Source organism: Sorex fumeus, unplaced genomic scaffold (genome assembly GCF_029834395.1).
Source record: "Sorex fumeus unplaced genomic scaffold, SorFum_2.1 ptg000177l, whole genome shotgun sequence".
Lineage (NCBI taxonomy): Eukaryota > Metazoa > Chordata > Mammalia > Eulipotyphla > Soricidae > Sorex > Sorex fumeus.
Genome location: NW_026606234.1, coordinates 1,610,154 through 1,637,026, shown reverse-complemented (window position 1 = coordinate 1,637,026; position 26,873 = coordinate 1,610,154). Strand labels below are relative to the sequence as shown.

General features: G+C 59.4%; 2 protein-coding genes across 3 annotated transcripts in view; one reads left to right on the top strand and one right to left on the bottom strand.

The window, feature by feature from the left end:
• Positions 1 to 26,873, bottom strand: part of PKP2 (plakophilin 2) — a 219,915-nt gene that overhangs the window by 87,758 nt on the left and 105,284 nt on the right. The window lies entirely within an intron of this gene.
• Positions 1 to 26,873, top strand: part of FGD4 (FYVE, RhoGEF and PH domain containing 4) — an 83,353-nt gene that overhangs the window by 3,854 nt on the left and 52,626 nt on the right. The window contains exon 1 of one of the 2 annotated variants that reach the window (XM_056107783.1): positions 15,354 to 15,372. The exons of the other annotated variant lie outside the window; for it this stretch is intronic. Coding sequence (XP_055963758.1) covers positions 15,363 to 15,372 — 10 coding nt within the window. The 5' untranslated portion in view covers positions 15,354 to 15,362. Of the gene's footprint in view, positions 1 to 15,353; positions 15,373 to 26,873 lie in introns of those variants that run through there. 2 annotated transcript variants of the gene reach the window in all.

Genomic DNA, 26,873 nt, shown 5'->3' with positions numbered 1-26,873 from the left:
ACTCCTGGCTCATGCACTCAGGAATTACTCTGGCAGTGCTCGGGAGACCATATGGAATGCTGGGGATCGAACCCGGGTTGGCTGCATGTAAGGCAAACGCCCTACCCGCTGTGCTATTGCTCCAGCCCCCTGGCTGTCTGCTCTTGACTGCGTCTCAGAACACCCCTCTGAGCACTGCCTTGACCACCTCTGGGCCCAGAAAGGCTGTCAGTCCAGAGGCTCAGGCCAGCAGTGGCCGCGGTGAAGGCCGTAAACACTAGACTGGCTCATCACACACACAAGAAAACAAGTAACACAGCACCCATACGTGGAGGTGATGAATGTCTGGATCCAAGGCTAAGTGTGTCCCTCAGCTCCCTCCGGGAGGGAGGCTCCAGGCCCACCAGGATCTCTGGCTCTGCTGGGCCTCGTGGCCCGTGGTGGGCATCGGGGTAAGGGTGGGGTCAACACGTCAGGGCTAGAGCAGGCGCTGCGTGCTGGAGGGCTTCACGCAGGTGGTATCAGCCCCCGGACCCTGGGACAGGACTCTGCGCGCCTCTCCTGGGAGAGCCCAGGGCGGGGCAGAAACTCCTGATCTCTTGTCCTCTGTGTCACTGACCCTTGCCCGCAGCAAGGACACTGTGGCCTCGGCCTGCACAGGCTCTGCATGGGGCCTGCTTGGACCCGTAGGACGCGCATCCTGAGTTTGGACGGGCAGCAGGAACTGGCGCGAGGGCACACAATGCGTGTTTTACCAGCCGGCTTCATTGGCATGCAGTGTGGACGCCTGGAGCTCCCAGCCAAGTGCCAGGCTGCTTCTGAGAGCGGAAACCTGGTGGTGTCCATGCGGCCGCTGGACCCTGAAGGGGCCAGTGTGCTCGCACTCTCCCTCTCTCCCTCTCCCTCTCTGTCTCCTCTCCTCCCTCTCTCTCCCCTTTTCTCTCTCCTTCTCTCTCCTCTCTCTCTCTCCCTCTCCCTGTCTCTCTCTCCTTCTCTCTTTCTCTCTGTGTTTCTCTGTCTCTGTCTCTGTCTCTCCCTCCCTTTCCCTCTCTCTTTTCCCCTCTCCCTCTCTCCCTCTCTGCCACCAGTCCGAACCCCAGGATGCCAGGTGGGCAAGGACTCCCCTGCCCACCGCGCCCGAGGAAGGAGCACTGCTTCGGAGAGCTCTGACCTACTGGTGCCCATTTCCTGCTCTCAGCTGAATTGCAATGCAGAGGTGAACAGTGACGGGTGCTGTGCGGCGTGTCTTTGGGCTTGCCAGGGTCTTTCCTGAGCAGGTCTGTCCTTTGTCCCTGAACAGGAGGCCCCCTGGGAGGCCAGTGGCTGCTGCGTCCAGGTCACGCGCTGCTCGGCTCGAGAGGCCGAGAGTCCCCAGGCCACAGTGAATGTGAACATTCTCAGGTTTCCGGAGCAAACGTCCTGGACTGTGAGCGTGTGGCTCAGTGACTTGGTTAGTCCGTGGTCTGCAGAGACCCCACTGGGGCTGTGCGGGGCTGTTGGGAACTCGGGAGAATGCGTGGATTCGAGCCCTCTCCCCAGGGGTGGCTCCCTGAGTTTGGGCCTGACCAGGGCAGCATTCTGTGTACCCTGTTTCCCTCTGGGGAGACTTAGGCTGGACTGGGGAGGGAGCCCAGTGCCCATCACGTGGGCAGGGCAGGGCAGGAAGTGGCTAGTGTGCCCTCCTGCAGTTCCCGCTCTGATCCTCTGGTGTTTCTCGGAGGACAGTCCTGGGGCCGCTAGTCCCCCACATGGAGCCGGCAGAGGCCCTGCCTCCCCACCACGTCTCCATCCTTCCCGTTCTGAGACCACAGCAAGGCCTGAGTGTCCGGTTATGGTGCATGGACAACCAGCTTGGAGGTGGCGGTCCCTGAGGGACTCACTTTACTTCCTCTGGAAGACCAGCTCTGAGGGGCCTGGACCCCACGGAGAGCAACTGCGACCTCAGCATTTGTTGCCTGAAGCTGATGTGGAGGAGCCAGTCTTGTGGAGGGGGAGGAGCCTGAGGGGGTCCTCCCAGGGAGGAGCCTGTATGGTGCTCTCAGGGGAGGAGTCTGTGGGGGTGCTCATGGGGAGGAGCTTGTGAAGTGGTCACAGGGGAGGAGCCTGTGAGGGTGTCCATGGGGAGGAGCCTGTGGGGTGCTCTGGGGGAGCCTGTGGGGTGCTCTCAGGGGGAGGAGCCTGTGGGGTGCTCAAAGGGGGAGGAACCTGTGGGATGCTCAAAGGGGGAGGAACCTTTGGGGTGCTCCCAGGGGGAGGAGCCTGTGGGGTGCTCCCAGGGGGATCCTGTGGGGTGCTCTGGGGGATCCTGTGGGGTGCTCCCAGGGGATCCTGTGGGGTGCTCTGGGGGAGCCTGTGGGGTGCTCTCAGGGGGAGGAGCCTGTGGGGTGCTCCCAGGGGGAGGAGCCTGTGGGGTGCTCTGCGCTGTCCTGGACCCCTCCTCTCCTCATCCCTTGTGGCTGCTCCTTCACTTGGATTCCCGTGTCCAGCCGGGGTGGCTAGTCCGCGCTGAGGTCCGGGGTGTCCAGCGAGGAGACCGACACTGCCTCTAACTTCAGTCTCCTGCTCTCATGCCGGTTGGCCATTTCCTGGCGAAGGATCTGCACCGGGGCTGGGTGCTGGGTCCCGGGCGGCCTGGCAGGTCTGGCACACCCACCTGCAGGTGAACAGGCACTGCCGGGCTCGTCATACACTGCAGAGTAACACCACCAGCTGTGCTCTCGGCTCATGCACTGTGGACTTTCACCACCGACTGTGCTCTTGGCTCATCATACACTCTGGAGTAACACCACTGACTGTTCTTGGCTCCTACTCTGTGGACTATCACCACTGGCTATGCTCTTGGCTCATTGTGCAACGTGGAATAACATCTCGGCTGTGCTCTCAGCTCATGATACACTGCAGAGTGACACCACCAGCTGTGCTCTCAGCTTGTACGCCGTGGACTATCACCACCGGCTGTGCTCTTGGCTCATACATTGCAGAGTAACACCACTGACTCTGTTCTTGGCTTGTACACTGTGGACTATCACCACTGGCTGTGCTCTCGGCTCGTCAGACAACGCAGAGTAACACCACTGGCTGTGTTCTAGGCTTGTCGTACAATGCGGGCTCTTGGCTTGTCGTACAACGCAGAGTAACACCACCGGCTATCCTCTTGGCTCGTCATACACTGCAGAGTAATACCAACGACTGTGCTCTTGGCTCATCGTACACTTAGCAGATTGGGGCTGTGAAGCCAGACAGGAGAACATCAGAGTTCTGTGGTCCTGGGCGGGCTCTCCATTCAGGTGCTCTTGCTTTGGACTTGGTCCATCTTGGCTGTGGGTTCTCAGCCCAGGCATGTCTGGGGCCCAGAGAGACGATTCTGTGCAGTTCCTCTGTGCAGTCTCCTGTGAGGACTCAGGAGAGAGTGTGGCCTCCAGCTCTGTCCCCAGGTGACAGTTAGTGCCGCTGGCCAGTAGCTGAGTGAGAACGTTAAGAAACTCGGTCTGAGGAAACAGGACTTGATTAGGGCTCTGCCCTGTCTCAGGTCTGAAATTTGTCTCAGGCTCCCCCTGGAGTAACCCTGGTCTGTCCCTGAGGCGGCAGATTCGGATCCATCCCGGCCGTGGCTGGGGGAGTTGATTCCCTCGGACCTTGGTTTTGGAGTGATCATGGTCACTTTCTGGAGCGCACAGCAAGGGCTGGCTCCTTCGCGTGGGCCGTGCCTCCCCTCACCCTCTCACCCTGGCTCCTCTGCATCCAGCACCCCGCAGACAGTGGTGGCCTTTGTCAAAGCATGGCAGATGCCCATCCGTCCTACCTGCCTTCCATTCGCCATTTCACCTGTGGTCGGGTCTTAGACCTGATCCTGTGGATTCGTCTCCACCATCCCCCCCAGCACCCATGCCCTGTCCTGCCCAGCCCCTCGCCGCCTCCATAGCCCTCTCTGTCCCTGCACCATGCCCTGGGGTGGCCTCGCCTGCCTGGGATGCTGCACTGCCCTGGTGCTCACACCTGCCTCCCAGAGCAGAGCATGGGCTCCTGACCCACAGGTTCAGTGCAGCTCCGAGGGGCCGTCTACACCACTGGGGTGTCTGTGGGGCTGTCTATACCGCTGAGGGAGTCCATGGGACTGTCTACATCACTGGGGTGTTCGAGGGGCCATCTATACCAGGGGGTGTCCTTGGGGCTGTCTACACTTCTGTGGGTGTCCGTGGGGCTGTCTATATCACTGAGGGTGTCTGTGGGGCTGTCTACAACACTGGGGTGTCCGTGGGGCTGTCTGCACCACTGCGGGTGTCCGTGGGGCTGTCTACTCCTCTGTCCCTTCCATTCCATCCATTTGTGCAGTCTTCTGTATTTGCATCAGGAGCTTTCTACTGCAGTCCCAGGAGTCCTTCTGTCCTTCTGTGTTCTGGGTGTCAGTCCCTCCTTAGATCTGCGAGTCGCAGTTCGTCCCCCTGTGTTGTGTGGACCTCATTCCTTGAAGATGAGACCTCAGCACGTGGCTGTCACTGAGCTGCTGCCCCAGCCTGTTGGTTGTATTTTTTTTATTCTTTTTATCTTTTTCTCTTAATTTTATTATAATTTTATAAAGTAGTTCACAATATTTGATTATGGTTGTATTGCTTGACATGTGAAACTCTATTTCTGTAAAGTTGACCATCGGTTTGCTACTTTTGTTACCAGCCTTTTCTGTCGTGGCCGAACACTGACCAGACCTACTGCTGGGGTTCCCTTGCCTTTTCCGTTTGCATTTTTTATTGTATCACGTCACAGTGGATTGTGGATCTTTGATTTAACTTTTGCATGTGGCGTTTGGTCAGTTGGATCCGATATCTCTTTCTCCTGTGGGGATCCAGTTTCCCAGCCCCATTTGGGAGCTGAACTATTTCCCCGGGAATAGACGCCCAGAGAAACAGTTCTCAGCTCTGTCCTCAGCTTAGAATCTGGACGTGAAGTGTTCATTTTGTTGTGGTTCAGGGTTATTCCAGCTATATGGGGCGCCCTTAAAAGTTCTCATGAATTGCAGCACGTTTAAAAGATTTCTGCAGAAAAACACCGTTGACTGTCGGTAGGGTCCTGCGGTCTCTCTGCTGGTGGCTTGCTAGCAGCTCTGTCTCAGCCGGGGTGGGACTGTGCTTCATTTACTCACACTTTCTGTAATTTCCTTCAGCAATGTGTTATTTGTACTGAGCGAAGTGAAATGGCACAGCAGCCCCTCAGGTCTGTTAGATCATATTCTGTTTCTCCTCGACTACCTCCTAAGTATGTTAGTTCCCGTTCTGTTTTGTGGTATTGTAAATAAAGTCACTCTACCAACTCCTTCCTTGTGACTCACCGTACAGAAATGCAGCTGCCTTTATGCCCTGCATTGCCAGATTCAGGCAGTTTCCACACGTGTGTGTGTGTGTGTGTGTGTAAATCTGTATTTGTGTGTTTTAATCTGTATTTGAATGTGGTAATCTGTATAGCATAGTGGGTAGGGCGTTTGCCTTGCATGCAGCTGACATTGCTGACCCGAGTTCGATTCCTCCGCCCCTCTTGGAGAGCCCAGCAAGCTACCGAGAGTATCTCACCCGCACGACAAAGCCTGGCAAGCTCCCCGTGATGTATTTCATATGTCAAACACAGGAACAAGTCTCACAATGTTACTGGGCCCGCTCGAGCAAATCAATGAACAATGGGAGGACAGTGACAGTGACTGAATCTGTATTTGTATGTGGTAATTTGTATTTTGTGTGGTAATTTGTATTTGTGTATGGCAATCTGTGTGTGTGTGTGTGTGTGTGTATGTGTGTGTGTGAATCTGTGTTTTTCTCCATGTGCAGACAGCTTCTCACCATCTGCAAAGAGCTGAGTTTGGTTCATCCATTTTGATGATTTATTTCCGCAGTGTTGCTCCCACTGGAGCCTTGTTGCCTGCTGGCTAAGGCCAGTGAGCTGCCTCGCTGCTGACCTCACGGAGTGTCCGAACTTCCCTGTGGGTCAGGCTGTTCGCTGTTGTCTGCATACCTGCTGCTGACAAGCTGCTGTGGTTTCTCTGGAAGCATTGGTGCCATGAAAGAGTGTTGACTTTTGTACTGTGTCTTTCTGCACCGTTAGGTGACTGGTGACTGCGCACCTCTGCCCCGTCTTGTTGGTGACGTGTGTACCATTGTGTCCATTGATATGTGTGTTCACTGACTCGTCCTCCATTTCTCTCTTGCCGCTGCTAGACCTAAAAGCAGGCAGTTTGCGGTGTTTCCCAGGGCTCGCCCAGCGGCTGCACTGTCCTATCCAGCCCCAACTTGTTTCATGGTGTCATTGCGTGCACTTAGTGACCGGTGGCACTGGGGGGGGGGGGGGGCACATAGACTCACAGTAAGATAATTCATTTCTTTGCTTCCCATCAAGAATAGGTAAAGGTAAAAGGTAAAGGCCCTCCCGTTGATCGTCGATTTGCTCGAGCGGGCCCAGTAACGTCTCCATTGGAGACTTTGTTGTTACTGTGTCTGGCATATCGAATACTCTCGGTAGCTTGCCGGGCTCTCCGAGAGGGGCGGAGGAATTGAACTCGGGTCGGCCATGTTGGCCGCTTGTAAGGCGAACGCCCTACCCGCTGTGCTATCCCATCAAGAATAATTTCTATTTTTTCCTTCATAAACAGACTGTGGGCCCCAGGGACACCCAGGCCCTCGGTGTGATCAGCTGTTGGTGAAAGGGCTTTTTCGGAAGCAACTGTGGGCCAGTGGGCACAGATTCCAAGGGGGAGCCTTGAGCTCTGCAGTTCCCATCACAGTGGCCCCCACTGTCTCTGCAGCAGGTCAGAGTCTCACTCTCCCCCACTCTCCCCTTCTCTCCCCACTCTCCCCGACTCTCCAGCTCTCTCCCCCACTCTCCACCAGAGAGATGTCCATGAGCTCTGACGGGATGGGGAGAGGCCCGTGAGCTGTGTCAGGGTTTGCAAGAGGCCGAGGTTACTCAAGCTCTATTCTTGGCTACACACGACTTGCCTCTGCTTCTGGACGCTTCCTCTGAGGCTCCTCACACGGGTGCTGTCTGGTCCTCTCAAAGGCCTTTGGGGCCAGAGCCATAGTACAGCAGGGAGGGCGTTTGCCTTGCTCATGGCTGACCTGGGTTTGATCCCCATTACCCCCTCTGGTCCCCTGAGCCCCTCCAGGAGTAATTCCTGAATGCAGAGCCAGGAGTAACCCCTGAGCACTGCCGGGTGTCCCCCCCCCCCCAAAAAAAAAAGATCTTTGGCAGGCCAAAGGTGGTGATGCAGTATCTCTATTCTGCCCCCGGGGCTTTGGCATGGCTCAGTAGATAAAGGTCTGTGACATGCCTTACACACACCTCACACATGCCTGTGACATGCCTGCTTGTTCCTGTGAGGTGTTGTCCCCTGACCTCCTGCACTGCTCTCACCCCCAGATGTGCTGAACCCCATAGCTGCGGACTCCACAGCCCCGCAGTGGGAAGAACTGGGCTGGCAGGAGCGTGCATGGGTGCTGCTGGTCTCCCCGCCCCCGCCTCCAGCCCGTACTGCACCTGCACCCACCACACCCCCGCAGGCCGGCAGAGGGCGGCATGGGCCACACGAGCTGCTGAGTCTGTAGGCGCTGGATGGAGGGGCAGTGGTGGGCAGCTTGTCCCAACATTCTCCCCGGACTGTCCCCAACAGCCCCGGATCGTGCATCTGTACCCCTGGGCTGCCTCAGAGCAGTGTTGCTGGAGCCTCAGGGCTGGAGCCCAAGCATTCTGTCAGTGGGCACCAGGAACCTCTGACGGCTGCACCCCCTAGGGAGCCAGGGCCACCCATGGCTGGGACATCACAGGGTCCACCCAGAGGCAGACATGCGGTGTGGGCACAGCTGTGATGTCAGAGTTTACTCAGAGAAAGAGGGGTGTGGCATGGGCATGGCTGTGATGTCACTGATCCACGCAGAGGTGGATGTGAGACGTGAGTGCACTCTGATGTCCCAGTGTTCCCAGTGTCTGCTCCCTGTCCGAGGCCGCCTTCTCTCTTGCATGCCCATAAGGTTCTAGAATGTGCCACATACCATGACCCATCTATTGAGCAGAGTGAGGCAGGAGGTGCTGTGTGGGTGGTGGTGACTGCTACGTTCACTCATCCGTCCTCTGCGAGAGGGTTGGGGCCGGGGGTGCGGGAAGGGGGTGCCTGCCATCACCGGCCTCACTCAGTGCCTCCTGCCCTCCCATCTGAAACCAAACCCAGGAGCTGGGGCTGTGGGTCTTGGGCCGTGGCAAATAGGAGGTGGCCCCACCTCGCAGGTGCTCTCGCTGTGAGACCCTCCAGGCAGTGGATGTGGGGGTCCCAAGGAAAAACAGCTATGCTGAGGAGAGCTGAGGAGAAGCCTGTGAGCAGACAGACTCCGGAGCAGCGGGTCTGGAGTACGTGTGCACGTGTGTGTATGTACATGTGTGAGTGCATGTGTGTGCCTGGTATATGTGTATGCATGTGTGTGCATGTGAGTGTGTGTGCGTGAGTGTGCATGTGTGCCTGGTGTGTGCACGTGTGAGTGCACGTGTGTGAATGTGCATGTGTGTACGTGTGCACGTGTGCACACCTGGTGTGTGTGCATGTGTGTATGAGTGTGTCCTGTGTGTGTGTGCGTGCACACCTGGTGTATGTTTGTGTGTGCAGCTTGGGGGGTCGGCAGCAGGGCTCCTACATGCTCTGGTCTCCCAAGATTGGCTCCTGGGGAAGTGACTCTGCCTTGGGAATAAATGCTTATGCCCCACCCTATGCTCTTGAATACTTGTCAAAAACAAGAAAGTAAAAGCTCCAGACTTTCTTTTCACTGATTTCACTGAAAATAGTTCCCAGGGTTATTATTTAGGCTCACAGACTGAAATAATGGGAGAATTTCCTATAGTTTTCCCCTTTCTTACCTCTGATGCACACCCAGTATAACTTGGGAGCTCCTCATGGTTCCGTGCGTGGGACTTTCTCCCGGGGTGCTGGGGATGGAACTTGGCTCCCCCACGCAGCACCTTAATTCAGACCTTTGACCTCCTTTGCCCTGAGAATCTCACCTCTCCAGACTGTCTGAGGCCATGGGTTTGTGTTGAATTCTGGGTGGGAGGTTTTTATAAATGCATGCTTTGCTTTTCTTACCTTTTCCGACAGTGTGTTCTGGGTATTGGAGGGACCCAGGCTTGTCCTTTCATCACTGGCTGCTGTTCTAGAACCTTCCCTGACCCTTGCCTTCTGGCCACTCCTGGCGGTGCACTGAGCAGCACTGAGCCTCGGCGCTGTTGTGCCACTGCCGGTTCTGGGCTGCGCGTCTGCTCTGCCCCTTGGGTCTCACTTGCGTTCTTCAGCAGGAGCCCCGCGTGGTGTTGGCCGGAGTCTCGGGTGCCAGGAAACTTCTCCTGAGCGGCCGCCTCTGCCCACCCTCGTCTCCTCACCAAACAAGGGCCCTTGTGATTCTTTGTGTTTCCCTTCCTCTCTGGGCGCGGTCACGGGGTGTTAAAGTCTTCAGGAAGGATCTGGTGACCCCGATTCTGTCTGGGCTGCCCTGACCTACTTAGCTGCTCTTTGTTGGCGAGGCTGGCGCTCCCGGGCTGGGAGCAGGGAGCACACCCTCACCCCTGTTTTCTCACGGGCTCGGGAGGGCAGGCGTGTGCCTGGACCTCACCTTCGTTCTCGTTGCTCTCTGCCGCCTGCAGCAGCTCCCAGGACTGGGATCAGAGCAGGGGTGTCGGCACAGGCCGCCTGCCCGTGCTCCCCTTCTGGTACTCTGTGTGGAGAAACATCCCATGCATTTTAGTTAACGGCCGTTTGCTCAGACAGGGGCTCTCTTCCCTTATGCTGGGGGCAGCAGTTGGTGTGTAAGTTCTGTAGACCTGCAGAGCATGTAGACCTGTGGGCTCCTTTCAGACGCATTATCATGCATGTGCGTATGTGTGTGTGTGTGTGTGCATGTGGGGGTATGCATGTGAGGGTGTCCATGTATGCACGAGGGTGTGAGGGTGTGTGTGCGTGTGTCTGTGTGTCTTGTGTGTGTGCATGTGTGAATGTGTGCCTGTGTGCGTATATGCATGTGTGCATGAGGGTGTGAAGGTTGCACATATGTGTGTGCGAGGATGTAAGTATACATGTAAGGGTGTATGCATGTGTCTGTGTGTTGTGTGGGGGGGAGTGCATGTGACGGTGTGCATGTGTGTGCAAGGGTGCATGTGTCTCTGTGTTTTGTGTGTGAATGTGTGTGTATCATGCATGTACCTCTGTTTTGTGTGTGAATGTGTGTGTATCGTGTATGTCTTGTGTGTGTGTGAATGTGTGTCGTGTGTGTGAGTGTGTTGTGTGTGTCGAGTTATGTGAGTGTGTGTCTGAGTGTGTGAATGTGTGTCTCATGTGTGTGTGTCTTGTGTGTGAGTCTGTGTGAATGTGTGTCTCATGTGTGTGTGTATTTGTCTTGTGTGTGAGTCTGTGTGAATGTGTGTGTCTGTGTGTCTGTGAGTGTAAAGTGTGTGTCTGTGTGTGTCTTGTGTGTGTGTGTCTGCGTGTGAGTGTGAGTCTGTGTGTGAGTCTTGTGTGTGTGTGCGTGAGTCTGTGTGTATGTGTGTGAATCTGTGTGAGTCTGTGTGAGTGTGTGTCTGCGAGAGTGTGTGTGTGTGAGCGTGTGTGTGCGCTCCTGGACTTGCCTTGCAGAGGCTTACATTTCTTCCTCTGCCCGAGCAGCAGGGTTCAGTCTGGCAGCCAGGAGCACCGAGCACCGTCAAGAGAGGAGGCACTTTCCCTGGTGCGGTGGTGGCCTGGGAGCCCTTCGGGACGGGAGAGTGTGATGTGCAGCGCGGCCATGAGGGGGCAGCAGAGCCCAACTCGCGCCAGGCGGGGCGGGCAGGTGCTGTGCCAGGTGGGTCTGGACGGGCCGGCAGCTCCTTTGCCCTGGACGTGGTCTGGGCCGCAGCTTTCCAGCTCCCCAGCAGAGTCCCCGTAGCTGTCCCGAACCAGGCGCTGGCATGGAAATCCCAGCTCTTCTAGAAGCGTCTCTGAGTCGCGCCTGGACCTGCAGGCACTGACGGGGGCGTTCACAGAACGTCTTAGCAGTCTCTTGCTCTCGAATAAACTGCCGCGCGCTCGGCTCTGGATTCCCGTGCCTCCCCCAGGCCAGCGTGCCCAGGCCGGACGGGGGAATGAGTAGAGGGGCGCTGTGGGCGCTCTCTTGGGTCTGCCCCCCAGATGGACAGCCTGAGGCTGCGGGGGCCGCCTTTTCTCCTGGGCCTGGGAACAGGGATTCCCTGGGTTACTCGCCCTCCGGGACAGCTCTGCAAGGACGGAAGCCGCAAAGCTCATTTGTCACATGGGGGAAGTTCTGTGGCTCTTCCTCCACGAAGGGCTGTAGCCCCGTGTGTGCAGCTGGGATAGGGGAGTCGGAATGTGTCCTGGGGGCACGTCTCAGCCCCGTGTGTGCAGCTGGGATGGGAGGTTGGAGTGTGTCCTGTGGACACATCTCAGCCCTGTGGGAGCAGCTGGCACAGAGGGTTCTGCCAACGCAGGGTCAGTGGGTTTCAGTTCCTTCTGAAAACCAATGTGCATGTCAGGACTGGAGAGACAGTGAGGCACCACCTGTTGTGCAGCTGACCCAGATTTTGTCCTGGCCGCCACACACGGTTCCCCCTAACAGCCACCAGGAGGGATTCTGGGCGCCACCGGTGCAGCCCCAAGCACCCACATGTAGACGCTCTGTGCTCAGGGAGGCCTGGGAGGGCGGAAATCGGTTCCCCGTGGTGCTGGGGAGGCCATGGGGAACTTTTGGGACTGTGAAACCAAAACTGGCTTCAGATGTCGCCGTGTGTATGTGGAGCTCCGTGGGTCAGAGTGGCCCGTCCACACACTCGGCTATCTTCCCTTCTTTCCTTACATGTTTCTGGGTCGGAGCCCGGGGTGCTCAGGATCACTTCTGGTGGTGAGGGAGAGTAGCTGTGGGTGGATTTGAGTTTGACACAGCACCCAGCCCCCAACTGGGCTCTGGGAGATGGATTCACTTGGTCTGCACTGCAGGAGGCTTGGTGTGAAGGTCTCCGCGCCCACAGGAGAGCCTCTAGGATGGCGGTCTGCCCTGCCCCCGGCCCTGCTTCAGGACGAGTGCAGAGCCACGTCCATCCTGAGGGCAATCTGAGTCCCCAGAACGTGGGGCTTCTCCAGAGGAATCCTTGACAGCAACTCAGAGTGGAGGTGAGGGCTTGCCCAGCACTGAGTGAGTCCCGCAGTCTGGGCCTTCCAGGCTATGCCCAGAGCGTGGACGCCTCCCCTGCCGCCGAGTGGGCTTGTTCTCTCTGGACTGCTACACAACACCCATTTGTTCAAAACAGCCTCCCATGGCCAGGAATGGGAATGTTGAACAGGGCTAGGGGCAAGCAGGCCCACGGGACCGACTGCCCTGTGCTCTGCTCTTGACGAGGTGTTCACCTGAGCGCCTGCGACAGGGCTCAGCAGTCCAGGAGCCAAAACTCTATTCACTGTACTTGAAGTGTCCATTGAACCACCCGGTGGCTACTACCCAGCGCAGGTCTAAAGTTCAGGCATTTCTCTTTCTTTTGAAATAGTTACACTTACAGGAAGTTGCAAAAATAGCAGCGAGCAGCACAGTTCCCCCAGCTCTGCCTTAAGCTCTGATAAGGCCAGCACGACCACAGCACCGGAAGTGGACATGGGCACTGAGTGGGTTTGCTTCAGGGGGCCAGGTCCCCCGAATAGTTCCTGTAGACACCACCACTGCCAGGACACCGAGGGAGCCCCTGTGCCCCGCCCCTGCCCGTACGGTGATCCCAGGCCCCTTTCCTGCCCCGCCCCAGAGCACCATCAGAGCACTGTCCCGAGCACACGGCCCAGGACCAATCTGGTCCTGAATATTCAGTGCTTGGAAACGCCACCGCAAGACAGTAGCAGGGTCCCGTGGCCACGTGTTTCTCCTTTTCCTTTAATGCTTTGTTTTTGGGGTCAGTCCCAGCGAGCTCAAAGGCTACTCCATGCTCAGAGTGCTCAGGACTGAGCCCCGGCTTCTGCCTGCAGACCTCAGCAGGCCCCCGCTCTTGCTGGATGCGGCCCATGTCACTGAGCTTTCACAGGTTTCCATCAAATCAGAGCTCTCTGAATAGAATCTTCAATGCAGAGTGCGTCTTCTCCCGCTCTCAACAGTCTTACCCAAGAAATAGACGGAATCCTGACGGAATCCTGGCGGAATCCTGACGGAATCCTGACGGAATCCTGGCGGAATCCTGACGGAATCCTGACGGAATCCTGACGGAATCCTGACGGAATCCTGATTGAATCCTGGCAGAATCCTGATGGAGTCCTGATGGAACCCTACTTCAGGGGGTTCCATGATGGCTCATTTTGGGACTCATGGCCAAGACCATACGTCTACGCACACAGCATGCACACACCCATGTACTCATGTACACATACTCACATACCTATATATACACCTATAGTCACCCCCATACACTCATACACATATGCACACACTTATACACACCTATACACACCCATACACCTGTGCACACCTGTATACACACGGACATACACACCTGTACACATCTATGTATATGTACACACACCTATACACACACCCATACACACCTATATACATGTATGCACGCCTCTACACACACACACCCATGCACATATACGCACTGTAGCAATGTAGCACTGTCGTCCGGTTCATCGATTTGCTCAAGAGTGTACCAGTAATGTCTTCATTGTGAGACTTGTTGTTACTGTTTTTGGCATATCGAATACGCCATGGAAAGCTCGCCAGGCTCTGCTGTGCAGGCAGGATACTCTCAGTAACTTGCTGGGCTGTCTAAGAGGGACGGAGGAATCGAACCCGGGTTGGCTGTGTGCAAGGCAAACGCCCTACCCACTGTGCTATTGCTCCAGCCCATAATTGTCAGTAAAAATATTTCTGAGGGCCAGACAGACAGTACAATGGTAAGGAGCTTGTCCTCCACACAGCTGACCCAGGTTCCATCCCTGACACCACATGTGGCCCCCTGAGCACCACCAAGCATGAACTTGAGCAGAGATCCAGGAATCAGCCCTGAGTAGAGCCAGGTATAATAACTCAAAGACAAACAGAAAGTATAAATTATGTTTAAAAATACAGGGAGGGGCTGGAGAGTAGCACAGTGGGGAGGGTGTTTGCCTTGCACGCAGCCAACTGGGGTTTGATTCCCAGCATCCCATATGGTCCCTCGAGCACCGTCAGGAGTAATTCCTGAGTACAGAGCCAGGAGTAGCCCCTGTGCATCGCTGGGTGTGGTCCAAAAAGCAAAAATAAATAAAAATATAGGAAAATGGAAAAAAGTGTATAGGATTGAAATTTTACCAAAGAACTGGAATTCATGCTGAGAAGCATGAACATGTATGCACACACACACACACACACACACACACACACACACACACTTGTACATGCATCTGTACACACCTACACACCCCCATACACAAGCACACACATACACAGCTATACTCACATCTGCACATGCTCATACGCATGTTCAGGTGACCCGCGATTTTCGTGTCCCGTCAGAGTCCCGGGAGCTGCGGCCTTGGCCATGTTTTCCCGTTTTTTCCTGAGGACAGCGTTCTGGGTGGACGCAGGGTCTCCGACTGCCTGTTCGTGAGTGACAGAGTCCCTGCAGCCCTCGACCCTGAGCTTGGCTGTTGTTTGTCACTGTCCGTGCTCCCACAAGCAGGTCCCGTTCCCCCCTGGTGTCAGCAACCGGCCTCCCTGTGGGTTCAGTGAAGGCAGCTGTGCGCCGTCATGTCTGGCGGGCCCCGTGCCGTGACCGTCCCGGTTCAGCCCAGGTGACCTGCAGGCGAGACTCTGCAGTTGGACCAGGATGCGACAAAGCGCGGGGTTTCTGACTCGGGTTCATCTGGACGGGGGGTGGGGGTGGGGGACACAGATGCTGACCCCCAGCTCAGGGGTTGGGTTGCTGCCACCTGGTGGCCTCTGGACCTTGGTGAGGCTGTGCCCGCCTCGGCCCCTCGTCGGGAGCTCCTGGGAATGGATGAGGGCGTTTCCTGTCACTCTCTCCTCCATCAGACCTCCCAGACCTCCCAGTACCTGTCCTCAAAGCGCACAGGACCCAGCCCAGCCCGCATTGTGTGGTCCCTGTCTCCCCCCACCCCACCCCCGGTGTTCTAGAACTCTCCATTTTGAAACGCTGCCATGGCATTTTGAAAGGCGCCGCAAGGCTGCTGAGCGCCACTTGGCCGGTTAGGAAACGACGGGCACTTCCCCTGCTCACTTCTCTGCAGGCCTGCCCCGGGCGTGGGCGACGGCGCTGCAGCCGTCGGCGGTTCCTCCGCGCAGAAGCCAGCATGGTCGCTCCGGGGAGGACGCACGCCGCTCCCTGCCACTGGGAAGGAAGCCTGCATGGGGGGCTGTGAGTACCCGCGCTCCTCTCTAGGGCCGGGGGCTGGGCGCGGACACTCGCTCTCGTTACTTCCCTCTCAAGTGCCAGATCACCAACTCGGCCAGGAGGAGGCTGCGTGGCACCCCCACGCCCCGTGCCCTCGCCTGAGCCATCCTGTCCCCCACGCCTCTTCCGCTTCAGCCCCCAGTGTGAGGTGGTCTGTGCGTGTGACCCCTCTCCTCCGCTCCCATGGTGTTCCAGTGCAGGTCAGTCATGGCTTCTGGGTGGTGCTCAGTGCAAGGCTGTCCTGCTTACGGAGGATCACCGTCGGTGAGCGGTGTATTGGCAGGTGCTTATGAGGTGGGAGGGCAGCACCGGCTAAGTCCTGGCCACCGCCGAGGCTGCCCTGCCCCTGGGCCTGCGAGCGTCTCTTCCTCAGTCCCGCTCACTTCCCTTCACTGTGAGTCTCTGAGCAAAATGTCCTTGTCACTGTGATGGCCGGTTAGGAAGGAGCATTTACTCACCCCGGGTCTGCCGAGGGCCTTGGGTTGGTCTGGGGTTTGGTTCTGCGTGACTGTACGGTGCCGAGTCTGCTCTGTGCCCTGCCCGGGAGGGTGATGCCTGGCAGGGTGGAGTTCTTGGCAGACGCTGTTGGTAGAACTGTCGAAGCGGGCGCTGAGGCAGGTTTCATTTCATTAGATTTGTGGGGGCAGGGGCGGGGGGGTGGGTTTTATTCCCGCTGCTCAGCCCTGGGCGCCTCTGGGGGATCATGTGGGGTCCGGGATCCAACCTGGGCTCGGCACAGGCATGTGCCCTGACCACCTTGCTGCTTCCGGCCCTGTGCCAGGACACTGAATGTGTATGGGATGGAGAGTATGCATGCGCATAGCCTCGAGGGCTATGCCAGCTGCCTGTTCCCGGCACCATCCGGGGGGCAGGGGGACGGCTTCCATAGGCAGGCCTGTGAAATGTGAGGTCCTGCTCCAACTGGCCGGCGGCTGAGTCTTCCCGACTGCGTCCGGTCTGCGGAATGGCCAGACTGTGCCTGTCAGGTGGAGGTGGCAGCCTGTGGGTGGGGCGGGACCTCCCACCTGGCCGCTCAGGTGTCCTCCGGCCATCCATGTCTTCTCATGGCCATGGCAGGGGATCCTGTTTCACTGCAGACCGACGTGACCTGTGGGTGTGCTTCGTCCCTATCTCGGTCCTTCCCGAGAGTGCCTTCGGGGTTCGAGACGGGTCTGTTTGAACTCACCCCTTGCCAGGTTTTTTCAGACATTTGACTGCGTGCTGGGGGCTGGGTCAGGCCCTGTGTGTCTCTGTGATCCTCCTCCGCTCCGCGCACTTCCACAGACCAGCAGCCCTGTGTCTGCCAGCTTCTTACGTGGCGGGGTGCTGCCCTCAGTCAGGGGAGGAGGCCCCGGCTGGCCGCACGCGGGTTCCTTCCCTCCTGCCCAGTGATCTCCCATGAATGCCCATGCCCACTGGCACTGACTGAGCTCTGCTCGCCTGAGACCCCTTTGCCCACACAGACCCGAGAACATTTCCAGAGTGTTCCCAGAAGCTTTATTTCTCCTCACCTTCATGTCTCGGGGTACGGGTCCAGGGCCCCGTTTTGTACCCAGCGGGAGGGCGTGGTGCCATGTTTTGTGGGGATCACAGTTGTGGCCTCTCCCTTGGGCTGCCTTGTCCTTCCTGAACTGCCTCAGTCCCCAGCTTGCCCATATCCACAAGAGCCGCTGCCCAGTTCTGCCCCAGGGCCCGTGCGTGCCCCTCCCATCTATGGGGGACAGGGGGACCTCATAGCTGACCCTTCACCCCTGTCTCCCTCCTGCCCATCTCCATGGACCCAGACAGCGGCTGAGAGCGGGACAGAGGTTGACAGGTGCCCCCAGCTGCACCCCATCTCCTGGGGTGCCCACTTGGCACATCTCAAGCAGTAGCTGATTTCCCAGTGGGCACCGAGGAGGGAGTCCGCAGAGGGCTGGTCCCAGCTGTGGTGGACGAGGGCTGTGGGAATGTGGGCCTGGGAGCCAGGGTGCAGCCCGGGGGGTCCAGGGGCCATCTCCAACCCAGACCCCTCACCAGGAGCAGAATGTATGCACGCAACCGCACAACACACACACACAACCCCACAGCACACGCATGCAACCCCACAGCACACACAGCAAACACTCTCACACACAATCCCACAGCACACACAACTGCACAGTACACACACAATCCCACAGCACACACAACGTACAGTACACACACATAATCTCACAGCAGACACAACCCCATAGCACACACACTCACAACTGCACAGTACATACATACTCACATACAACCCCATAGCGCACACACACCCACACACCACCCCACAGCTCACACACACAACCGTACAGCAGACACACAACTGCACAGTACACACACACTCACATATAACCCCATAGCGCACACATACTCACAGCCCACTCCACAGCACACACACATTCACACACATTCACACACAATCCCACAGCACACACTCACAAACCCCACTGCATACACACAGTCCCACAGCTCACACTCACACACAACCCCTCAGCACCCACACACTTACACACAGCCTTCCCTAGGACTGCGTCCTGTGTCTCAGGCAGGGTCCAGCCTGGGTCGCTGGGTGCGAGCCTGAGTCTCCTTCTCCATGTGGCCCTGTGGGGAGCAGCCTGGGAGCGGGCAGGGGTGGGTGTGTCCTGCACACATGGCCCCAGATGGTCCTGCTGTTCTTACTCTCTGGCCCTGGCCCTGCTCAGCTGAGTCGTGGCAGGAGGAATGGGGGTGCCCGCTCCAGCCGACAGCACCCCCTGACAGTCTCAGCAGGTGGGACAGGGACACATCTGCCCTTGGCTTCACTTGAGGCCCACCATACCCACTGCCCAGGGGTGAGGTGATAAGTAACCTTTCTCTCGGTGCCTGGCACCTCCTTATCTCGGGAATGTTTGTGGGCCCATTCTGTGGGGTCCCCGTGACCATGAGTCACATCTGGGGCCTGGCACCGAGGCCATGGGCACTGTGTTGCAACTCCTGGACGTGGCTCTGGGTGCCAGCCACGGCCCTCAGCTCTGCAGGTGCCCTGGTTGCCCATGGTGGCCTCTTTGTTCCCAGCACCCCAAGCATGTGTGTACGGGTCAGCCGAACGGAGCCTCAGGACAGCTTTGGGGACGGGACCTGGGAGGCTTGTGCTTGCCCCCGTGTCTCGAGCCCCACCTCGGGCTCCTCTGGACTGAATGAGGCTCAGCCTGTGGGTCTGTGTGCGAGGGGGGTCCCAGTCCCCGGCCCCTACACCTGAGTTTAAGTGAGACACCCAGAGTGTTTCACCCAGGGGTCTAGCTCATGCTCCCTGTGGGGCTGTGTGAGGCGCCCTCCACTCAGCCTTAGGTGACCTGGGGGCGATCACTCAGGGTCAGTCCACCTGTGCCAGCCTTAGGTGACCTGGGGGCGGTCACTCAGGATCGGCCCTCCTGTGCCAGCCTTAGGTGACCTGGGGGAGGTCACTCAGGGTCAGCCCGCCTGTGCCAGCCTTAGGTGACCTGGGGGCGGTCACTCAGGATCGGCCCTCCTGTGCCAGCCTTAGGTAACCTGGGGGCGGTCACTCAGGGTTGGCCCACCTGTGCCAGCTGGTTGTGTGAACAGGATTTGGCGTTGGTCCCCACCTGTGGACAGGGACAGGGAGCCGGGCTGGGGATCAAGGTGGTGGGAGGGCTGGGCTGGCTGGGTGTGCTGCCCTGGGGTGTGGCGTCTGCGACAGGGAGACTGTTTTCCTCTGGGGGCCTTGGGGGCATTGAGGGGTGCAGGAGGGGGTGCTAGGGCCCAGCGCTGGGCCTTGGTTTCCCAGAGGCTCCTGATGAGAGGGAGGAAGATCTGTTTTGGCAGCAGGTTGGAGGCATTACTGTCTGGGGGTGTCAGTGGAGGATCTGGAGCTTAGGACATGAGGGAGGGCCATGGCCTGTGGGTGTCTGCCCCTCACTGGTGTTTATTCCGGTGGCACTGGTCCTTGGACCTGTCCCTGGAGCCGTCACCTTCTTCCTGGTCCCATAAGCGTTGCCGTGTGTGGTGCTGCCGGGTGAGCAGACTCAGAGCCAGAGGGACCTGGTTCCGGGCAGGGAGGTGGCCTCGTGCCTCCCGCCAGCCCTCAGCCAGCCGCCTCCTCCCCAGCGGCCTCACGGACGCCAGCACAGGGCTGCATGTGGCCACCTCACTAAATGCCAGGACGCGCCGCTCCACTTCTTTGTTCTTTGGCCTGGGAATAGAACCATGTTACCTGCGACGAGAGGAGATGGTCTGTTCATTTCATTTGCATCTCTATTCTGTTTCCGTGGGGTGACAGTGGTGGATGGAGACACTGCGGCCCCGGGGGCAGCGCAGCAGCCCCAGCGGAGTCTGTCTGAGGGTGGCTGCTCCTCGCCCCCTCCCCCTGCCCCTGACGGCTGCTGTCTTGCACTGACAGGGTGGGAAGCGCAGCAGGAGCTGTGACCCAGGGGAACTGTGCCCGGTTGCTAGTGCCGTGGTCAGTTAAGCCTCTGGGGGGAAATTAATATGTCGGTGCCTCCCCCACCATCCAAGTCCGCAGACATGGTGGGAATGGAGCCGCACAGGCCTTGGGGTGGACGTGGGACGCTGCTGGAACAGCGACTTCTGAGAACGTGTTTCCCCAGGGAAGGGACCCTACTCGGCTCGGAAGACTGCCCTGGGGGCCTGGCGCCATGGGAAGCTGAGGGTCCCACACTGCGGCTGCGGGCCTTCCGGGCTGCTGACTGGACCCCGTGCGGCCAGTAGGCGTCTGGTGACCTTTGTCCTGGGAGCCGTGGGCTTTGTGCCTCGGGGTGGAGCCGGCTGGTGGTGGGCCTGCTGCCGGCTGACACCTGCTCCCGTGCGTGCGTGCTCAGCGGCGCCCGCGGGATTTGCAGGCGGCACAAAGACGGGGATTGTTGTCCAATGAATGGCAGTTGCCCCCACCAATCGCCTGCCGGGCTGGTTGCCATGGCAGCCACCATCTGCTCACTCCCCGCGGAATGTGATTCCGGGCTGGGGCTGGGACTGGGGCGCGGGGCGGGCGGGCGGGGACGGCTGCCGTGGGCCGGGCCCCTGGGCGCTGGCCGGGCCGGCTCCAGGCACCAGCGAGGACACTCCTCCATCTGCCCTCCAAGAGGTGCCGCCGAGAGGGGCTCCTCTGGCCAGTCTGTGGTGAGTGCCCCGGTGTGGGGTCCCGCGCGTGGGGCTTTTCTCCTTGGGGGCAAGGAGAGGAGTGGCTGGCCCTGTGGGGAGGGGGCCCGGCCCCCCAGCTCTGGGAGGGGTTGGCAGCCGCCCTGCCGGCCGCACCCCCGTGGCGTGCTGGGGGTCTGAGGAACGGAAGGTTCTCCGCAGTCCTGCACGTGGCTGCAGGTCTGAGCCGGCCCCGGGCAGGGCAGTGGGGCGCGGGGTCAGGGCTATACCCACGTTCTCTCGGAAACCTGCCACGACCACAGCCCTGCCAGCCCTGACAGGGTCGGGGGAGGGGGGGAGCTGCGGTGGGCGCTGTCACCCTGGGCAGGCCCGCCCCTTGCTGCGCCTCGTCCAGGTGGGAGGCGCCTGCCGCGGCCGCCGCCCACGCTTCTGCCCAAGTTTGCAGCCGGGCATGTGGATGAGGCGAGTGGCCAGCGGCCTGAGCTCGGCCCGGAGGAGGGTCAGGGTCAAGGGTGCCCTTTGTCTCCTCGGGGCCTCTGCCGAGCGCGGCTGCTAGGAGCTGGGAGGAGGTGCGGCTCCTGGCCCCGAGGTGGGTCCCGGAACAAGGCTGTGGTGTCCTTTGTGAGCCAGTGCGTCCTTGACCCCCAGACGGGGCCTGGGCAGCGGCGAGAGGCAGGAAGAGCTGGCCTGGCCCTGCCGCTGCCTCCTGCCCCTGTCCCGCACTCCACCCGCGGCCACGCCGTTCTGACATCTTCCTGCACCGGAAGCTGCACACGCAGCACCGGCAAGGTCACGGCAATGGCTGGCACGGGGGCTGCTGAGTCCCACCCACCCGAGCTCGCTGGGCCAGCCCGGGGCTGCCGAGTCCCACCCACCCAGCCCGGGGCCGCTCCCACCTGGTCCCTTGGTGTGTGCTGGTGTGGGCGTGTCGGTTGCAGATCAGGGCAGGACCAGACTCAGCCCAGAGAGCTCCGGGCATTCCCGCCTGTCCTGGGGGCATCTTATCTGGACTGCGGTGACCCTCCCCGCATGTCCCGCGGGTGACATTTCCACAGGAATGCCAGTCGTTGGCAGGAAGGAAGCTGGGAGGAAGGGAGCAAGCAAGCAGGCGGGGCACAGGGTTCCTGAGCGTGGAGCCTGGAGGCTGGGTGCGGGCTGGGTGGGCCCTGCCCTGCCCTGCCTGCCCTGGCAGAGGTGCCCAGGGGCTGCTGGCCCAGGACTTGCTGTTCTGTGGGAGCTTATGGGGGAACCTGCCGTGGGCTGTGGAGGTACTCCAGGTGCGCGGGGCTGTGGGGCTACGCCAGGTGCGCGCTGCAGGGCGCCGGAGTTCTGCTTTGTGAGCGGGGAAGGGAGCACGTGGGGGTACACATGTGACCCTAATCAGCTCCCGGGGTGCGTGTGACCCTAATCCAGCTCCCAAGTGTGCTTGCACAAACCTTTGCTCCATTCACTGCTGGAGATGGGGGCAGGAGTGCTGGACCTGGACTCCCAGTGGACCGGGGTGAGCCGACTGTGACCTGCTATGTCAGGATGCCCCCCCACCCCGGCCATGGTGTAGATGCTGGGTCCACGGGCGTCTGGGCTTCCTCCCACATCCCCAGCCCAGATGAATGATGGTTTGGAGCCCAGCACCCTCAGGTGATTCCGTGACCTGTGCTTGTCTCCCTGTGACCCTACAGTTGGTACCCGGAGGGAGCAGACGGGCTCTGCCATTTCTGACTCTGCCTTGGCCTTGGGGGCTCAGTGGCCCCTGGACCTGGGCAGACGGGGGCTGCAGAAGCCCCAGGACCGAGCCCTGCTGTGTAGACTGGCCTGCTGTGCGGCACAGGTGTGGGTCAGTGGCGCAGATGCACCCAGGCCAGCTCCACACCTGCTCCTGCCCTCTGCCCTCCTGCCCGCCCTCCCCAACTCTGCGCTTTACAGCAAGTGGGCCTGGCTCCCTCCCTCCCTCCCTCCCTTTCTGCCCTCCTTGCTACCCTTCCCTCCCTTACTGCCCACCCTCCATCCCTCCCTCTCTTTCTTCCTCAATTCCCCCTCCCTCAGACCCTCGCTTTCTGCTGCCCAGATCCCATGCTGTCCTCATTCCTATTTCTTTCCTGATTCTGACCCCGACAGACGCTTGGGAGATGAGACACATTTTCCTGGGAAATACACATGGGACCTTCTGGGTCTTTTGTTTGTTTGTCTTTTGGGTCATACCCAGTGATACTCAGGGGTTACTCCTGGCTCTGCACTCAGGACTTATTTGTGGTGTTGCTCAGGGGACCATATGGAATGCCGGGGATCGAACCCTAGTCGGCCGCATGCAAGGCAAACACTTAGGCCTGCTGGAGGGTCCTTACCAGGGTGTGGGTCTGAGCCCGTGTGTGAACTCTTTCCTGAAGGGAGGCTGTGGGTGGCCGCGGGGCCTGTGCACACTAAGGCCAGGGCAGGTGCCTCCCGGTGAGAGGTGGCTGGAGGTGACAGCTCCCAGGAGGAGGTGGACAGATGGATGGACACACAGGAGGGGAGGGAAGGGTGGATGTTGTGTCCCTGCAGGCAGCGTGTGAGCTGACCGCCCCTGCCCATCGGACCCTCCTTCCTGGCTGTGTTTCTGCCCTTGGTGTCACCTTGCCTGCACTCTCTGCGGGACATTGTTTGAGGGGGCAGGGACACCCCAACAGGCCTCCAGGGGCACTGTGGAACAGGGACAGGTCACACATGGAGAAGTGGCCATGGCTTCACACTCTGATGCTCAGAGGACGGGGAGGGGTAGGAGGGTTCCAGGGGTGGGGTGCCGTGGGAGTTGGGGTCTGCCCCCTTTCCTGTGGCACAGAGCAGGGCTAGGCCAAGTGTGCAGCTCATCTGGAGGGTGCGGCTCCTGTGGTCCCCCTAGGAGCTCACAGGTTCCTGCAAGGGCAGAGGGGCCAGCCAGGTTGGAGGGCACGGATGTCCTGCCCTCCGGGACAGGCCTTTCCCCCTGGGGCTCGGTCCCCTCCCGTCCCCGCCTCCTTTCAGTGCGCCACTAACCACTGCTGACCTATCCCAGGCATGGTTAAATCAGGGGGTTCAAGGCATGGCTGGGCATGGGGTCCCTGGTATGACTGGACACAGCATCCTGGGCATGTCTGGACCGGGCACAGGATCCTGGATGTGGCGCCTGTGAGTGACCGGGAGCTTGTGTAAGCCTTTGTTGTGTTTTGGGAAATGCTGTAAGAAGTGTGGGCACAGCAGACTTGTGACTCAGTTTTCTCCCACAATGCCCAGCAGTGCGGTTTAGGGTACCTGACCCCGGGGGCAGCTCAGCTCTCCAGAGTCCAGGCACTTTGTGCCCAGCTGCAAGGTTGCAGCAGAGACCAACGTGGTGAGTTTCCTGTGTGTCAGACAAATCAAAGGACATTCGTGTCACTTAATCTTTAACACATTCTGAGGCAAACAGGACTCGCCCACGTTGAACCGATAAAGCTCACATGTGACATTAACTGGGCTTAGCACTCTGGTCCCCCATCTTCGCTCTTAGTTCTGCCTGAGATGTTTGTTTCCTTTTGCTGGAAAGTCACGGCTTAGCCCAGCGAACGTTTTAGACTCGCAACTTACACACTGCGGTCACAGAAGGGAGCGTGACAATGATAGGTTTCGTGGTAGCTGAAGCTAGAGTAATGAGTAGCTGTCTCTGAGAAGCCCAGGGCAGCCGGAGTGGGCCAGGAGCATGAGCAAGAGCCTGGGCCATAGTCCACCGGGGCGGGCACCTGCCCTGCACGTGCCTGATCCAAGTCCCCAGCCACATCAGGGGATCCCTGAGTGCAGAGCCAGGAGTGGGCCCTGAGCACCACAGGTGTGGCCCCTGGCCAGGAGGAACCTGAGGCCAGTGTGACAGAGCGGCCGCACCTGTCCGCCTGCAGCCAGACACACACAGGGGCTCTCCCGAGACGCCCAGCACTGGGCACCTGGGTGGGCACCCCTGAGTGGCTGGGTGTACTCTGTGTGGCCCCAGAAAGGAATCGCTCCTATCTTGTCAGATAAAAGGAGTACAGGACAGTCTGACCTCCAGGCGAGGGCCTCGCACCTTGCAGCTTGCAGCTCCACCGGACAGCTCCCCCCCCCATCTCTGCCTGCCCCCAGAGGCACCCACCTGCAGCCGCTGGCCACGGAAGGCACTTTCCTTATACAGGTGTGGCGGCGGGCCCGAGGCCTGGCCGCAGGCATGCCTGGTAGGGTGGGGGCCAGGCCTGCCCAGGCAACACCCTCGCCCCTGTCCACCACTGACACCTGCCCCCTTTCTCCCTGGGGGTTAACTTGCCATCCCACGTACTCACACTGTCCACTCACACAGTCCACAGTTCACCGTCCACGGTTCACTCTCCACTTATAAACCAAAAAACTGTCCACATTTTACTGTCCATATTTCACTTCTTCACTTACAGTGTTCACATTTCACTCTCCGCTCACACTGCCCACTTTTCACTGTCCACTCATATGTTTCATTCTCCCCTTAAGCTGTCCACTTTTCTCTCTCTCACACACATATACACACATCTCACTACTCAGAGCACCCCATTTTCTCCAGCTGGGGAGCACCAGCACTGTCTGGGACTCAGCATCTTTGCCGAGGCTCCCCGTCCCAGGTTCCTTCTCCTTGGTGGAAAGAGAGCCTCATACTGGACAGCGGGGGAGGGGCACGGCAGTGGCGACCCTGCCCTCAGCCCCTGCAGTGCCTCGAGGGCGGGCAGGCGGGGCGGAGACTCTGACGAGCAGACCTCAGGCCTCTGCTGCCGTGGATGGCCGGACTCCACACAAGGACGTTCCCGGTTTGCAATGTGTACCCTGCCCGAGCATGAGGGGCGGTGCCCGCCCTCCAGACGCTCTGTGCCCCGAGCGGCAGGTGCCAGGCTCCAGGAGGCCATGAGGAATGAGTGCAGAAGGCATGTTGGCAGCTTTGCCCATCCAGGGCCCCGAAGGCTGTAGGGCCGGGGGGCGTGCTGAGGGGCCCCTCGAGGGCTGCGGGGCCGGGGGGGGCATACAGTGGGTGCTCCAGGGGCCGCACTTGCTGCTGTGCTGGGCCGTGCAGGAGGGAATCCCGGTTTGCCACTGAAATCCATCCATTTGGTCTTTCTGAGACAGGCGCAAGCTGGCAGCCCCGTGGGTGGGCAGGTGCTGCGCCCAGCCTGTGATAGAGGCTCTCCAGTGCAGGGAGGAAAGTCACGGGGAGAGACGTGTAGGCCGTGCTCTGGGCTGCTGCTGGACCCATGTCTGTGGACCCCGCAGTGTGGAGAGGCTGGGGGAGCTCGGGGGTTCTGTGTGTCAGGAGAGGGGTTGCTTCAGTGCTTCCCGTCTCCTCCCAGCCATGGGGCCCATGGGCACCTGGGCCTCACCAAAGGGTGAAAGGGCAGCGAGAGCCGGGCTTCTGGGCTCACGTGGAGCTTGGGGAAAACAGTATTTATAGTCATGCACAGCGCCCAGAACCTTTCCAATGAGAAAAGTCCATGTTTGTTCTCTTTCTTTGACGTATTTACCCCAGTTCTAGGTCACTGAAGCATCGAGAAGGGTGAGGCCCGATGGGCATGGGTGCGGGTCTTAGTGAAGCAGAGCTCCACAGCTGTGCCAGCCAGGCTCCTCCCGCTGCCCTGCTGTGCTCCCGTGTCCCCCGCGAGCCTGTCGTGGGCAATGCTGCCCCATCTCCCATCTCCCCAGCAGGATGGGGGCTGGGGCTGAGTGCCCACAGGCCCACATGCAGCCACGCGGCCACCTGCACTGATGCACCGTGAGAGGCACTGGCCCAGCCAGTGGCAGTGGCTGTGTGGCCACTTGGACATGTGGTCACTGCAGAAGACCGCCCCCCCCCCCCCCCCCACCAAGATCCACCTTGCTGGCTGGCCTGCATTGGGCTCCACTGGCAGCACGTGCCTGAGAAAGCCCCCAGGGAGGAACAAGGAGGAAGTGGATGGGGCAGGGGTACTGCGGTGGCTGCTCAGGAGTCACGAGTGTGGCTGCTCCAAGGCCTCCTGCTGTCCCCTGGCTGGGTCAGGCGTCTAGATTGTCATTACACTCATCGTTACTATTCTGTCTTGGTGCACAGTCACTCCTGCACCAGGGACCGTGTATTGCTGGGACCACAGTTGATTTTATTTGTTGTTTTGTGATATTATTCACTCTGCACTGTGCTCAGGGTAGGGGTGGGACCCAGCATGCACACAGGCTGTCCATGGCGCCTCCCGACCCCTGGAATCAATGTCGAGAGGGCAGTTCATGTGCAAAGTCACATGTCCCTGATCTCCAGAAGTCCCTGTGTCTGAACATGCACCTCCAGACCACCCTTTGGGGGTCCATGCGCCATCCACTGTTGGGGTGTGGACCCCAGCACCCTCTGA